Source organism: Mustela nivalis (assembly GCF_964662115.1).
Source record: "Mustela nivalis genome assembly, chromosome: 8".
NCBI lineage: Eukaryota > Metazoa > Chordata > Mammalia > Carnivora > Mustelidae > Mustela > Mustela nivalis.
In genome coordinates, this window is record NC_139027.1 from 60,667,805 (window position 1) to 60,680,352 (window position 12,548).

Below are 12,548 nucleotides of genomic sequence, written 5' to 3' on the forward strand. Positions count from 1 at the left end.
CTGAGGGTAAGCGTTCATCGATATTTCTGGCAGCGACTACCAGGTCCTAGACGTCAGAGTCCCACGGAGGCCTCTCGGGGACTGGTCGGGCTCTGGCCGGGAGTTCTATCCCACGCACTAATACCCCACCGTGGGTGGCAGTGGGATGTGGGCTTGTGGCGGCAGTTTTTCTGGTTTCCCCACAAACAAGAAGAGGAGAGAGTTCCCTCAGCCCTTGAGGGAGGGCCTGGTACTTTCGTTCTAAAGCTCTCGTTTCCTCGGGGAACAGAATTGCTACACGCAGTAGGTGCGTTGTCTTTAGTCTTCCCCGTTCGCTCTGGGGGGCCGGAAGGGGTTAAAACCTCAGGCTCCGGCGTCGCGGGAGAAGGTGAGGCAGGAAGGTCTGAGGGGTGGGGGTACGACCTGGGCGCAGGAGAGGTGTGGATGGAGAGGGTAGATTCCTTCCTGCTGGAACGGCCTTGTTAGCAAGGCCCTTCTTAGCAAGAAGGGGTAAGCGGGGAGTTTCTTGGACCTGACTGAAGGAGGGGAAGGGCTTTCTTGGCCGAAGACTGGAGGTTAGACCTTGGGTGAATTTCCGAGAGTCTAGAGTAGCTTCTACAATTAAGTGTAACGGTGGCGCCGGAAAGCTGTGAGGGTCTCCTTTGAAAAATCCACACACTCCCCCACCCCCGTGAGACGAATGACACACTTCTGAATGGAAATGAGTGTCGAAAAGATCACGGGATGGGAGAGACTCGGTCTGGCCATTTTGGTGTTTTTTCCACATGCTCCTGCTCCTCTGTTTGCCACGAATGGTTTCTGTAAGTCCAAGAGGTGAAAAGGAAGCCCATCGCCTTCGCCAGGTATCATAGGTTTGTGGAGAAGGGCCTCAAACCCCGTCAGGATCCTGGCACGTGGGAAGATACTCTGTTGCAGTGACTAGTTCCAATTCTTTATGGTAAAGAAGCGCTTAAACGAAAACCGAAAATCTTAACGAAGGCAACCGACGATAAAAACCTTCCAGTATGGGAGGCGTTTCTCAGGGCTTGCTTTCAAGGGTAATAAATCTCATATGGAACAACTGATTTCTGATGATTTATGAAATCCTGTCAGGCTCTACGTCAAGATGAAACGACCACATTTGAGACAGAACGCATTTCCTCCTTTTTAAAAGTTAACTTGTTTGAGAAGTCGCTAGATTGTTGCTAAATGAAAGTGATCCTGAGGGTTTGGAAGACCATGCCATTACTGACACATACACACGGAGAGGTTTTTTTTTTTTTTTTTTTTTTTAAATACCGCTTCAAATTATTTAGGACGGGAGGTTTCCTAATTCTCAACAGGTTTGGGAACGTCTCAGAGCCAAGAGATTGCAATATGTCATTTATAGACTTTGCGTGATAACCTTAATTCTAAGTGTATCTATCGGAGAAATAAATATTCCATCTTTGAGCCAAAGGAAAGAGAGCATCCATTTCCTTCAATTAAAAAATTTTTCTTTTAATTTAAGTGTACTTATATTAGTTTCAGGGATAAACATGGTGATTCAGCTTCTGTATAGGATATTCTGTGCTCACCCAAATACAGCTCCCATCTGTTACCACCCTACAACCTATTACAAATCATTGCCTTTTATCCCAGTGACTTATTCCGTAACTGGAACTGTATTTTTCACTCCTCTTTCCTTAGACAACCACTAGTTTGTTCTTTATATTTATAGAGATTCTGCGTTTTATTTGTTTATTCATTTGCTTTGTTTTCTTTTTAAATTCCACTTATGGGTAAAATCTTAAGGTATTGTCTTTCTCAGTCTAACTTACTTCACTTAGCATAATAACCTGTTGCGTCCATCCATGTTATGCAAATGGTCGGATCTTATCCATAGAAATCATCCACTTTAATAATAGTATTTAACTTAAATCCCCAGGGAAAGCTTTGATATAGAGTGTTTTTGAAAGAATTTTCTTATGAAAAACAAAAACAAACCTTACTCATGCACTTGTTTACTAAAGGATTTCTCTCTTTTTTTAAAAAAATATTTTATTTATTTATTTGACAGGGAGAGAGATCACAAGTAGGCAGAGAGGCAGGCAGAAAGAGAGGAGGAAGCAGGCTCCCCGCTGAGCAGAGAGCCCGCTGCTGGACTCAATCCCAGAATCCCAGGACCCTGAGATCATGACCTGAGCGGAAGGCAGTGGCTTAACCCACTAAGCCACCCAGGCGCTCCAGGGTTTCTCTTTCTGAGTGAAGGGTTAATTCTGAATTAAATGAAATCTCCTGTCTTAAGCAATGGAAAGATAGAGAAAGGATAAAGAGTGAGACAGAATAGTTTCTCTGGGAGGGGATTATAGTCAGGGATATACCTTAAATGCTGATAATCAGCCCCTCGCTGAATCCCAGCCCTTTCTCAGAATCAGAGTAAATGGCCAGGCAGAAGGAATTCAGATCACTTGTATATAATGATTACCACACAGAACTTCTCTGTATACAAGGTGTTTTCCATATATTCTGTGTGCTTTGTGAAAATGCCCTTGAGCCCAAATATACTTCGGCTATCCTAAATCAGAGCTTTCATCCCATGTCTCAAAGTTCTCAGTAGTGTATCCAGGCAAAGTCTTACTTTTTTCTTTTCCGGTCTGCCAGCTCCCATACTGTATTCACCTGAATTGGAACTTAGCCAGGGACAATCTGCTTTTCTAGTCCTGGCTGATTTTTGTGGTAAAGGTTTTTGTTGAAGTATACACCCACCTTCCTCATTATTTTGTGTCAAGTATATACTCTTGATAAATGGCCACAAACATGTAGAAACTTGCAAGTAAGTAGTGGGTTTTAAAGGGTTGGAAAACAAACTAATTCTAAGAATCACATCTTCACAGTAAGGAATTGCTAAGAGCTCCACCCTCTCACAAATTTCAAGCAAATTCATTTGAATTCTGAAACTGCATCAATTAAGGAGCACCACTGTTTTTTACCTGTATGAGCACCATACCCACAACATTGCCATGCAATCATTATTTTATAAAATATTGATAGTTCCTCATTTTAAAGTAATGTGAGCTGATTTATTAGTCAGAAGATCTGTTTTTGCAAAACAGAATGATTGGGTAATGTAATTCGTGTACACCTCATTCCTGGCAACGAGAGAGTTATGTTAGATTTTACTCTATTCTCTAATTTGTTTCTAAGGGCATTTATTCAAATTGTAAAAAGTAACAACTTGTTTTAGATGAGAATTACTCTAAATTCTTTTGCATTTCATTTGTGGGTGTTTTTTGGTGGGGGGAGGTTTTACTTGTGCATAAAAGGAACAGATTCTTTCTATTTTGCTAATAGTTGGTTGCCATTTGTTTTGAATACTTGACTGCTTAACTCTCATTGAGGATAGTAAAATATATAGACTGATCTGATTTTTTTTCCTGGCAAATTCATTTTTTTTCATTTTTAATTTCTAATAGGAAAAGCTTATATTGACTTTACTACTTTGTGTTCTCAAACAATACTGTATGGTACAATATAACAAAGCTTCACTCTATATTCTTTGTTTTTATTACCCTCCTCAGAGACAACCATTCTTGATTATTTTTATTTATTTATTTATTTATTTTTAAAGATTTTATTTATTTATTTGTCAGAGAGAGAGCGAGCGAGAGCGAGCATAGGCAGACAGAGTGGAAGGCAGTCAGAGGGAGAAGCAGGCTCCCTGTGGAGCAAGGAGCCCGATGTGGGACTCGATCCCAGGACGCTGGGATCATGACCTGAGCCGAAGGCAGCTGCTTAACCAACTGAGCCACCCAGGCGTCCCTATTTGTTTATTTTTTAAAGATTCTATTTATTTGACAGAGATCACAAGTAGGCAGAGAGGCAGGCAGAGGGGGAGGGGAAAGCAGGTCCCACACTGAGCGGAGAGCCCAATGTGGGGCTAGATCCCAGGACCCTGAGATCATGACCTGGGCTGAAGGCAGAGGCTTAACCCACTGAGCCCCCAGATGCCCTGATTATTTTTATTTTTATTTCCTTTTATTGATTTAGTTATATTGGTATACTTTATCATAATACAGAATGCTACACTAAATTCCTTGATAATTAGAAACTTTTATGTGGCCCATCTAATAAATGTCTTTTAAGTTTATGTTTCAATATGCATATAATGAAAAAGTTATTATTGGAGAGTACAAAATAATGTTTTCAAAAAAAGTTAGTTTAATCCCTAAAGATGCTGACATACTTGTCTGTGAAGTAGAACACAAAAGATGTTCATTACTTTTACTTTTTCTTTCTTTCTAGTTACAGTTAGTCAATATGTTTCCATTGACGGAGGAAAACAAGCATGTGGCCCAGTTATTGCTCAGTACTGGTACCTGTCCAAGATGTATTTTCAGATTCTGTGGTGTGGATTTTCATGCGCCTTACAAACTTCCCTACAAGGTACTTCCATTTTGTTTCTAAAGAAAGTTTCTCTATTCTAAAATGAATACCTGTACATTTGAGGGCAAGTGTCTGTGCATAACTCCTCATTAAATTAAAAAACTATGATAAAATAATTAATGATAATGGTAAATTTGGAATTTCCTTTTAGTACCATAAAACCTTAAGTGATTATATTTAACATCTAATGTAATGGGATCTTTGTGGAGGAAGTCCCTGGTGTATTTAATGTTTGTGTATACCTTTCCTAAAGAGAACACAGATACTACAAAATAGTACTTCTAACCAGATATTAGTGAGATGTGACAGGAGGAGGATGACAGTCCTGAGATCTTCTATTAAGTGGAAGCTTTGTGGATTTGGCTGCATTTTTTTCTTTTTCTGTTTTCTGTATTACCATTTGTACTTACAAATAGGTATTTGCAACCTTCTAGAAGTAAATGGTTATCATTGTTATTTACTGCTATTAATACAGCAAAAATAATACACAGAGATCTTTAACATTTATGGTAATGTGAAGAGAGCTTTGACTATTAACAGAATACTTTCACAAAAAAATATGTAACATATTTTGTGAAGTAGACTTGATTCTATTAGTGACATTCTTTTTAGAGACAGATAGTAATTATATATATATATATAAATATATACCTATCTAAATAGTATGTACACACACACACATGCACACTCAGTTTCTTACAATTTTAAAAAATTGCTCAGAAGTTAAAGGTATCAATCATTTTCCTTATATATTAGTTCTTTCTATTATTTTGGAAATAATAATTATATCTAATATTCAAATAACATTTTTATATGTCAAGCTCTCATCTAATCCTAATAATAACCTATTAGGTAAGTACATGCTATGATTGTCTCTATTTTCAGATGAAGAAACTGAGGCACAGAGAGGTTAAACAACCTGCCCAAAGTTACACAGCTATTAAATGAGCAAGCTAGGATATGAACTGTCTGTCTGAATCCAAAGCCTAGAATTTGGAGCTAGAAGACATGGATTTGAATTCCAGTTCCAGCTTCAGTTTTCTCCTTTCTAAATGGGAATGATGATAACATCACCTCACAGGATTTTAAGGGACAATTTCTAATAAAGTATGTGAAAACACTTTGAAAATGATACATATGCTATGATGATTAATATATGTGTGTATATTCATTTATATACACTATGACTATGAAGTAATCAGATTGGTTTTGTGTAATTCTCCTTGCACATTTTTCAGACACATTATATGATTCTATTATTCTATGCTTTTGTTTTCATATTTAAAATATGTTTTAAGATTTAAAATATATATTAAATAAAGAGACTTAGTGTTGCCAACTTTTATTTGTATCCTGTTATGTAAATAAACATGAAAATATTTGAAGACAATTTTTTTGGTAAATTTTACTTAATTAAATTGTATTTAAATTTTGATCTTTGTAGTCATGTAACTATGTACACATACATATACATGTACTATGTTATACTGGAATTATAGAACTTAGGTAATAAACATATTTGTGTGGGTCATAATATACCTATATGTGTATGTATATATTAGTATTTCTGTTAAAGATGAAATAGAGCTACTGTCCTAATAAAATGAATTAAATTTGTTTGAGTGAAATATTTTTTTCTTTAAAGTCAGTAAATTGTAATCTGAGTAAGTTTTAAAAGGACATCTATTTAACAAGTGAGCAATAAAATCTGTCTAATTAGGCAAGACAGAGAAAAAGTCCTGTGAGTATTTAGATGGGTGGAAAGTCTGAAATATGAGAATGGTTTTAAAAGAATGCAACTTTTAACATTCTAGTACAAAGGGTCACAGAAATGAGGCAAACCAGAATGTAGTGGAGGGCTTCTTTTCAGTTAATGCATATAAATGGTTTTTGTAATTACTCGGCCAATTTTCAGCATTGCCAGCAACTGTTTACCTTTGTTTAGTGACTTGTCTTGAAATTACTTTTACTTGATAGATGTATAACTTCTAATTTTTCAGATTTCATATTAATAAATATCGTACAGATGTTTTAGTGATTGTGAGATTATTAAATAGCCTAGCAAGAATGGAAATTCAGTTTGTATTTCTATTTATTAATGGTTAGAATTGAATTTTGTTTGTTTTTACTAAAATTAGCAAATGAATGACCCTCACAACATAACTACAAACCAAATCACAGGTATACCTCATAGATATTGTGGGTTTGGTACCAGACCACCATAATAAAGCAAGTATCATTTGAAGTGAGTCAAATGAATTTTTTGGTTTCCCAGTACAGATGGAACTTACATACTGTAGTCTGTTGTATAATAGCATTATATCTAAAAATGTACATACTTAATTAAAAAATAATTTATTGCTAAAAAGTGCTAACCATCATCTAAGCTTTCAACGAGTTGTGGTCCCTGATCACAGATCACTGTCACAAGTATAATAATGAAAAAGTTTCAAATATTGTGAGAATTACTAAAATGTGACACAGAGACACAAAGTGAACAAATCCTGTTGGAAAAATGGTGTAATAGACTTGCTTGATCTAAGGTTGCCACAAACCTTCAATTTATAAAGATGCAGTATCTGCAAAGCACAATATACTGAAGCATAGTAAAACGAATCATGCCTGTGATAAATTTGTTAATGCAATCTTCTGCTTCAGCTTTAGGACTTTAGCTTCACTAATCTGTGAAACCCTTTTGGAAAAATATTCACACATATTGTAGACATTAGGTAGTTTTCTTTAAATTCCCCAGAAAGCCAACGCTGGCTAATAAAATTAATCCATTGCTCCAAAATTGATATAAATCAACATTGTGTAAGTCTGCAGTATATCATAATTTCACTCCTATTTTCATCCTAACTTTAAGGTCATTGTAAAAGGGTTATTACTTTTTTCAAATTAACTTTCCAGGACTTGCTCAATGAACTACAGAAATTTCTGGAAACTGAAAAAGATGAATTAATTTTGGAAGTTCCAAACCCACCTCCTAAGAAAATTCGACTACAAGAACTAGAAGATGGGATTGATGGGATTGATAATCTGAGTCAGAATGGAGAGGGAAGGGTCTCCATTATTGAAGATGGTAGCATTGCTTCCAAGAACTCAAATTTAAATGTGTGCAATGTGTGTCTAGGAATTCTTCAAGAATTCTGTGAAAAAGAGTTCATTAAAAAGGTAAATAATTTGTTTTTTATTATATGTGCAATTATGTAGAAATTTTTGGCCTTAAAGCCTAGAATTCTTGTATCTAAAGTAAGAGTACCATTCATTTCAACTTGTTTTACACCAATGGATCATTAAAAGAGTTCTTAATTAAAAAATAAAACAAGCCTACTATTCTCCAATTACTTTTTTATTAACAAGATAACTGAAAATTAATGAAGTAGGTGTCCATGTATTTGAGTCATGAGTGCTACTTAACTGAAGAAAAATATAGTGTTTTTCCCTCTGCTGTTTAACATAGCTAAGGAGTTAGAGAAGAGCTCTTAGTCATACCTATTAGTGTCTTGAAAAGACAAGTGTTACAGTCTTGTGGAAGGTACATTATTGAACGTGGGATTGCCTTTTGTTTTCAACTGTCAGGAGTGCCAAATTTGGCTTAATTTTGTTTAAAAATCTTTTTTAAGTTGTGAGGTGATCTAAAAGAAAACTATTCTGACATTCAACAGATTGTTCTGCAAATAAGTCCTGGCTGTGTTGACATCTCATGATATCAGTTTTCAGGGTCATGTTAGCAAATACTTGATTTGGGGATTTTTGGGATGCTTACGAGAATTCCATGAGGTGAAAGTTTAGAAGTGTAGTGCCATTTCCTGGACCAAAAATCCATGTTACGAAGATTAATGTAAAATTTTCAGCAATTCCTGAGAATTTATATATATAAATACTGTTTTATGTAATAAAAAATGCTTTTATGTAATACTTTTTTAGGTGTGCCAAAAAGTTGAGGCCTCTGGGTTTGAATTTACCAACTTGGTATTTTCGGTCTCCTTTCCACCACAACTATCTGTAAGAGAGGTAAGGTCATTTAAATGCATAAAATTATATGTGAAATGCATGCTAGAAATATCTCAAAAATGGAGATGTAAAAATATTCCTTACAATGTTGTATTTTCTAGGTTTTTTTTTTTTTTTGTACTTAGTGAATGCTTAATAATGTTGAATGATTGGGTGAGAAAATGAATTATTAAGTTAGTTTATCATAGGATTGGTTTGTTTGTTTGTTTTGTTTTAGTTTTTAATATTTATTGTGTCACCAGGACTGAGAAGATCACATGGTTCAGTTTTCTGTGGGAAGTTACATAATAAAAGCATAGTGCCTTTGAGCATGAAAATCCCAAAGGTCAGAAGTCCTCTAAAGGAATTGAAAGGTAGAGATTTCAGAGAATTTCTCTTATTTTCTAGTTTGAAGTGACTAGTTTAAGTCACTTTTTGAAGACTTAGTAAAGAAGACCGTGTTCCTTAGGCTGTTGAAAGGACTGTGGTTTTTTTTTTTTGTTTGTTTGTTTTGTTTTGTTTTTTTAAAGGTCCTTGGGGCACCTGGGTGCCTCAGTGGGTTAAGCCTTTGTCTTCGGCTCAGGTCATGATCTCAGGGTCCTAGGATCAAGCTCCACATCAGCCTCTCTGCTCAGCAGGGAGCCTGCTTCCTGCCCCCTCTCTGGCCGCCTCTCTGCCTACTTTTGATCTCTCTCTCTGTCAAATAAATAGATAAAATCTTTAAAAAAAAAATAAAGGTCCTCATTCTATAGCACATATTCATTAAACTTTAGATCTGTATGAGGCATATTGGTAAGAGAAAGATATTTGACCAGAACTTCAGATATGTTTTGGAGATAGATGTATGCATGTTATAATGGTCCGGGGATACGGTCATTTGTTATGAAGAATCTTATTTTCTGGAGTAAAATGTAAAAAAATGGCACCACTTTTAGTCAACAGGAAAAGGGAAGGAAATAGCCTCATGTTTATTTTAACTTTTTTCCTTTGTTAAGTGAAAAAAATAATAGCAGTTATTACTGTAACATTCTTGTGTGTCAAAACTGACATGAAAACATAAAACTATCCTATAGGGAAAATGACCTTTGTAATTTCAAATTACAGTGAGTTCTAAACATATCCATTTACATGTGTGTCTTTTCCGTAAGAATCTGAAAGCATCACTAGAACATTATATCTCATACTATCACTGTCTTTGGCTGAACAAAATATGTTGGAGCAAATAATATGTTTATTAGCTCCCAAAAGGCTGAAGATTGATTTAAGACCTGATGAAGCTAAGATGAATGATAGAGAAGAGCTGGGAAGTGAAGAAGAGTAGAATGGTTTTAAGTAGTATCTCTGTCAATGGCAAGATGACGGAACAAATAGGAGAAAGGGGATGATGATGTATGGAGGATTATAAACACATAAAATCATTTTCTAGTCAATCATCAAAGCATTTCTCATTGATAGGTCATTTTCAGGATCCAGTTTTGGTAGCAAGAAACAGACTGTGAAAGCTGAGTGGCTTATAAAAAGTTGCAGTGTTTGAGTAACAAAACTAGAAATAAGAAGCATATTTTCTGAGTGTGGTTATATATCTTGCCACCAAATTCTTTCTCTCAGAGTTTATATTTTGACATTAAAATTTATATTTTCCATTTTTATCACTTAACTGATCATTTTAACATATCCATTTAATATTTATTGAATACTTATGAAGTGTTTATATTCCATATTAGAAATAGAAAATGCTATTTTTTTAAAAAGAATTATTCTGATTAAACTCTACTTATGGGGCGCCTGGGTGGTTCAGTGTGTTAAAGCCTCTGCCTTCGGCTCAGGTTATGATCCCAGGGTCCTGGAATCAAGCTCCTCATCAGCCTCTCTGCTCGACGGGGAGCCTGCTTCCCCCTCTCTCTCTGCCTGCTTCTCTGCCTACTTGTGATCTCCTTCTGTCAAATAAATAAATAAAATCTTAAAAAAAAAAGCTCTACTTACTTCTTGTAACTGATTTTAACCACTAAACTATTTAATGGAAATATGTGACTATTCCAGTTGTTGGGGAATTAATACATTTCCACAGTATAGTGTGTTATGTGACTCATTGTTTTCCTTGGTATTGAGTAGTATATTTTTACTCATTGATTTCTTAAGGATAATTTATTCAAAAAGTACACAGTGTTACACACTGTATAGAATTTTCAGAACCCAGTTTTCTTTAATAAGTTGTGGTTATGGTTCATTTTGTGATTTTTTAATATTATTATGTTTGCTTACTTTCTTTATTGCTGTCTTTTGTTACTTTCTTGGAGTTGAGATATGTTATGTAGAGTGAATATAAATTGCTTTCCAAACTAGTTAACTTAACTAGTTACATATCCTATTTTAAACAAATTACACATTTCAGATTATTCTTAACATTTTGAATATAAATTCTGTGACTTCTCTAGTGACATGTTTCTTCTGCATTGTAGTTTTTCAACTTAGATCTTGTAAAACTTAGAACTTATTTGTGTGTACAATAAATTATTATGTTGGAGTTGATTCATGCTAGTTGTCTCATAATTCAGAGTAGAATATACAATTGAGTGACTTTGAATGATTCAGTGTTTCCACTTCTAGAGTAGAAAATTATGATCACAGGAGTATTAATTTGAAACCAGATAATTTTTTATCAGCATGGTGGTATTATGTATCTGCTTACAAAAGGACCAAGAAAAAGGATGACCTCAAGTAAGGGTTTTTTTAAAAAAATCAAACTATTAAATTTCTATTAATTCCTTCATATTCAGCCCTATCAATCCCTTTCTGGCTACAGCTATAGTTTTTATTTATCATAATTATAAAAACACTAATTTGAAAGCTTAGGAAGAAAAGCTTGCAGATTATATAATCAATGTCTTCTCTGAGTTTTGGAGAATATGGAGGGAGAGGTAGAATACATCTGTGTGTGTTTTCTTAGGAAATGATCTGGTTAGGACAGTTTTAGATTGAATACTGCTAGAGAGGATAAAAACAAGCAGATTAACTGGTAAAACCCGTTAGACATCAAGTAAGACATGGTAAACAGAATAAATGGGAGCAGTATCCAGAAGCTCATAACAGACAACAATATGGACTCTAGCTAGGTGTAGTACTTAGAGTCTCCAAATCTTTATAACAGAAAACAAAATATGAATGATAAAGTCGAGATTATAAGGGATAATAATAAGTATGCCATGACTGTCATGATGACTTTCTAGATTTGGGCTCACCACTTGAATATAGCAATGTTAGGGTACTTTTTTATGAGAGTCCAATGTGTTAAGAGGAAATATATAATAGTGTGGTATGGCAAGAAATTATTTACCTACGTTGAGATTTGAGATCCTGTGAGTGGAAGGATGCTGAACACCATCCAGAGGAGAATAAAAAAGAGAGAAATGAGATAGATTCAGGAATGGAAGTGTGTTGAATGACCTTTGGCCAAGGGAAGAAGATAATGAATTACAGATTATAAGATAGTCCTAAAGGTTAGTGTTTACAGTAGTATGAGAGACTCCCAGTGTCTAGGCACTTGATGGAAATCACATTTGGTTAAAAGCACATCGACAGCTCTTGAATAAAATAGTGGTTCTCAAACTCTAAAATGCGTTGGACTCATTTGGAGAGTTTCCCAGGCCCCTTCCTTAGAGATTCTGATATAGTAGTTTGGTGGGACCCATGAATTTGTGTTTCTCACAAGCTCATGGGTGAGGTTGGTTCTGCTATAAAAGGAGGACACTTTGAGAACCACTGTCCTAAAGGGTAATGGCAGAAATAATCTAGTCTGATAATAAACTGATAACTTTTTTTTTTTAAAGATTTTATTTATTTATTTGTCAGGGATAGAGGGAGAGAGAGCGACCGAGCATAGGCAGACAGAGAGGCAGGCAGAGGCAGAGGGAGAAGCAGGCTCCCTGCCAAGCAAGGAGCCCGATGTGGGACTCGATCCCAGGACACTGGGATCATGACCTGAGCCGAAGGCAGCTGCCTAACCAACTGAGCCACCCAGGCGTCCCTAAACTGATAACTTTTTAAAATTTGTATTCCTGATAGGATGAGAGAAACAGGCATAATTAAATGTATCCTACCTTTTTTTTTTTAGAGAAAAATTCAGTTTACTCTAAAATTTTAGAGTAAAA

General features: G+C 35.4%; 1 protein-coding gene across 4 annotated transcripts in view; it reads left to right on the top strand.

Moving 5' to 3' along the window:
* The first annotated feature begins 45 nt into the window (after positions 1 to 45).
* PUS10 (pseudouridine synthase 10) overlaps positions 46 to 12,548 on the top strand; it is a 74,849-nt gene continuing 62,346 nt past the window's right edge. For 2 of the 4 annotated variants that reach the window (XM_082746684.1, XM_082746686.1), the window contains exons 1-4: positions 46 to 286; positions 4,264 to 4,404; positions 7,315 to 7,578; positions 8,335 to 8,421. In XM_082746684.1, the coding sequence (XP_082602810.1) occupies positions 4,279 to 4,404; positions 7,315 to 7,578; positions 8,335 to 8,421 (477 nt within the window). In that variant the 5' untranslated portion in view covers positions 46 to 286; positions 4,264 to 4,278. The other 2 variants (XM_082746685.1, XM_082746687.1) reach the window with 1 other exon arrangement.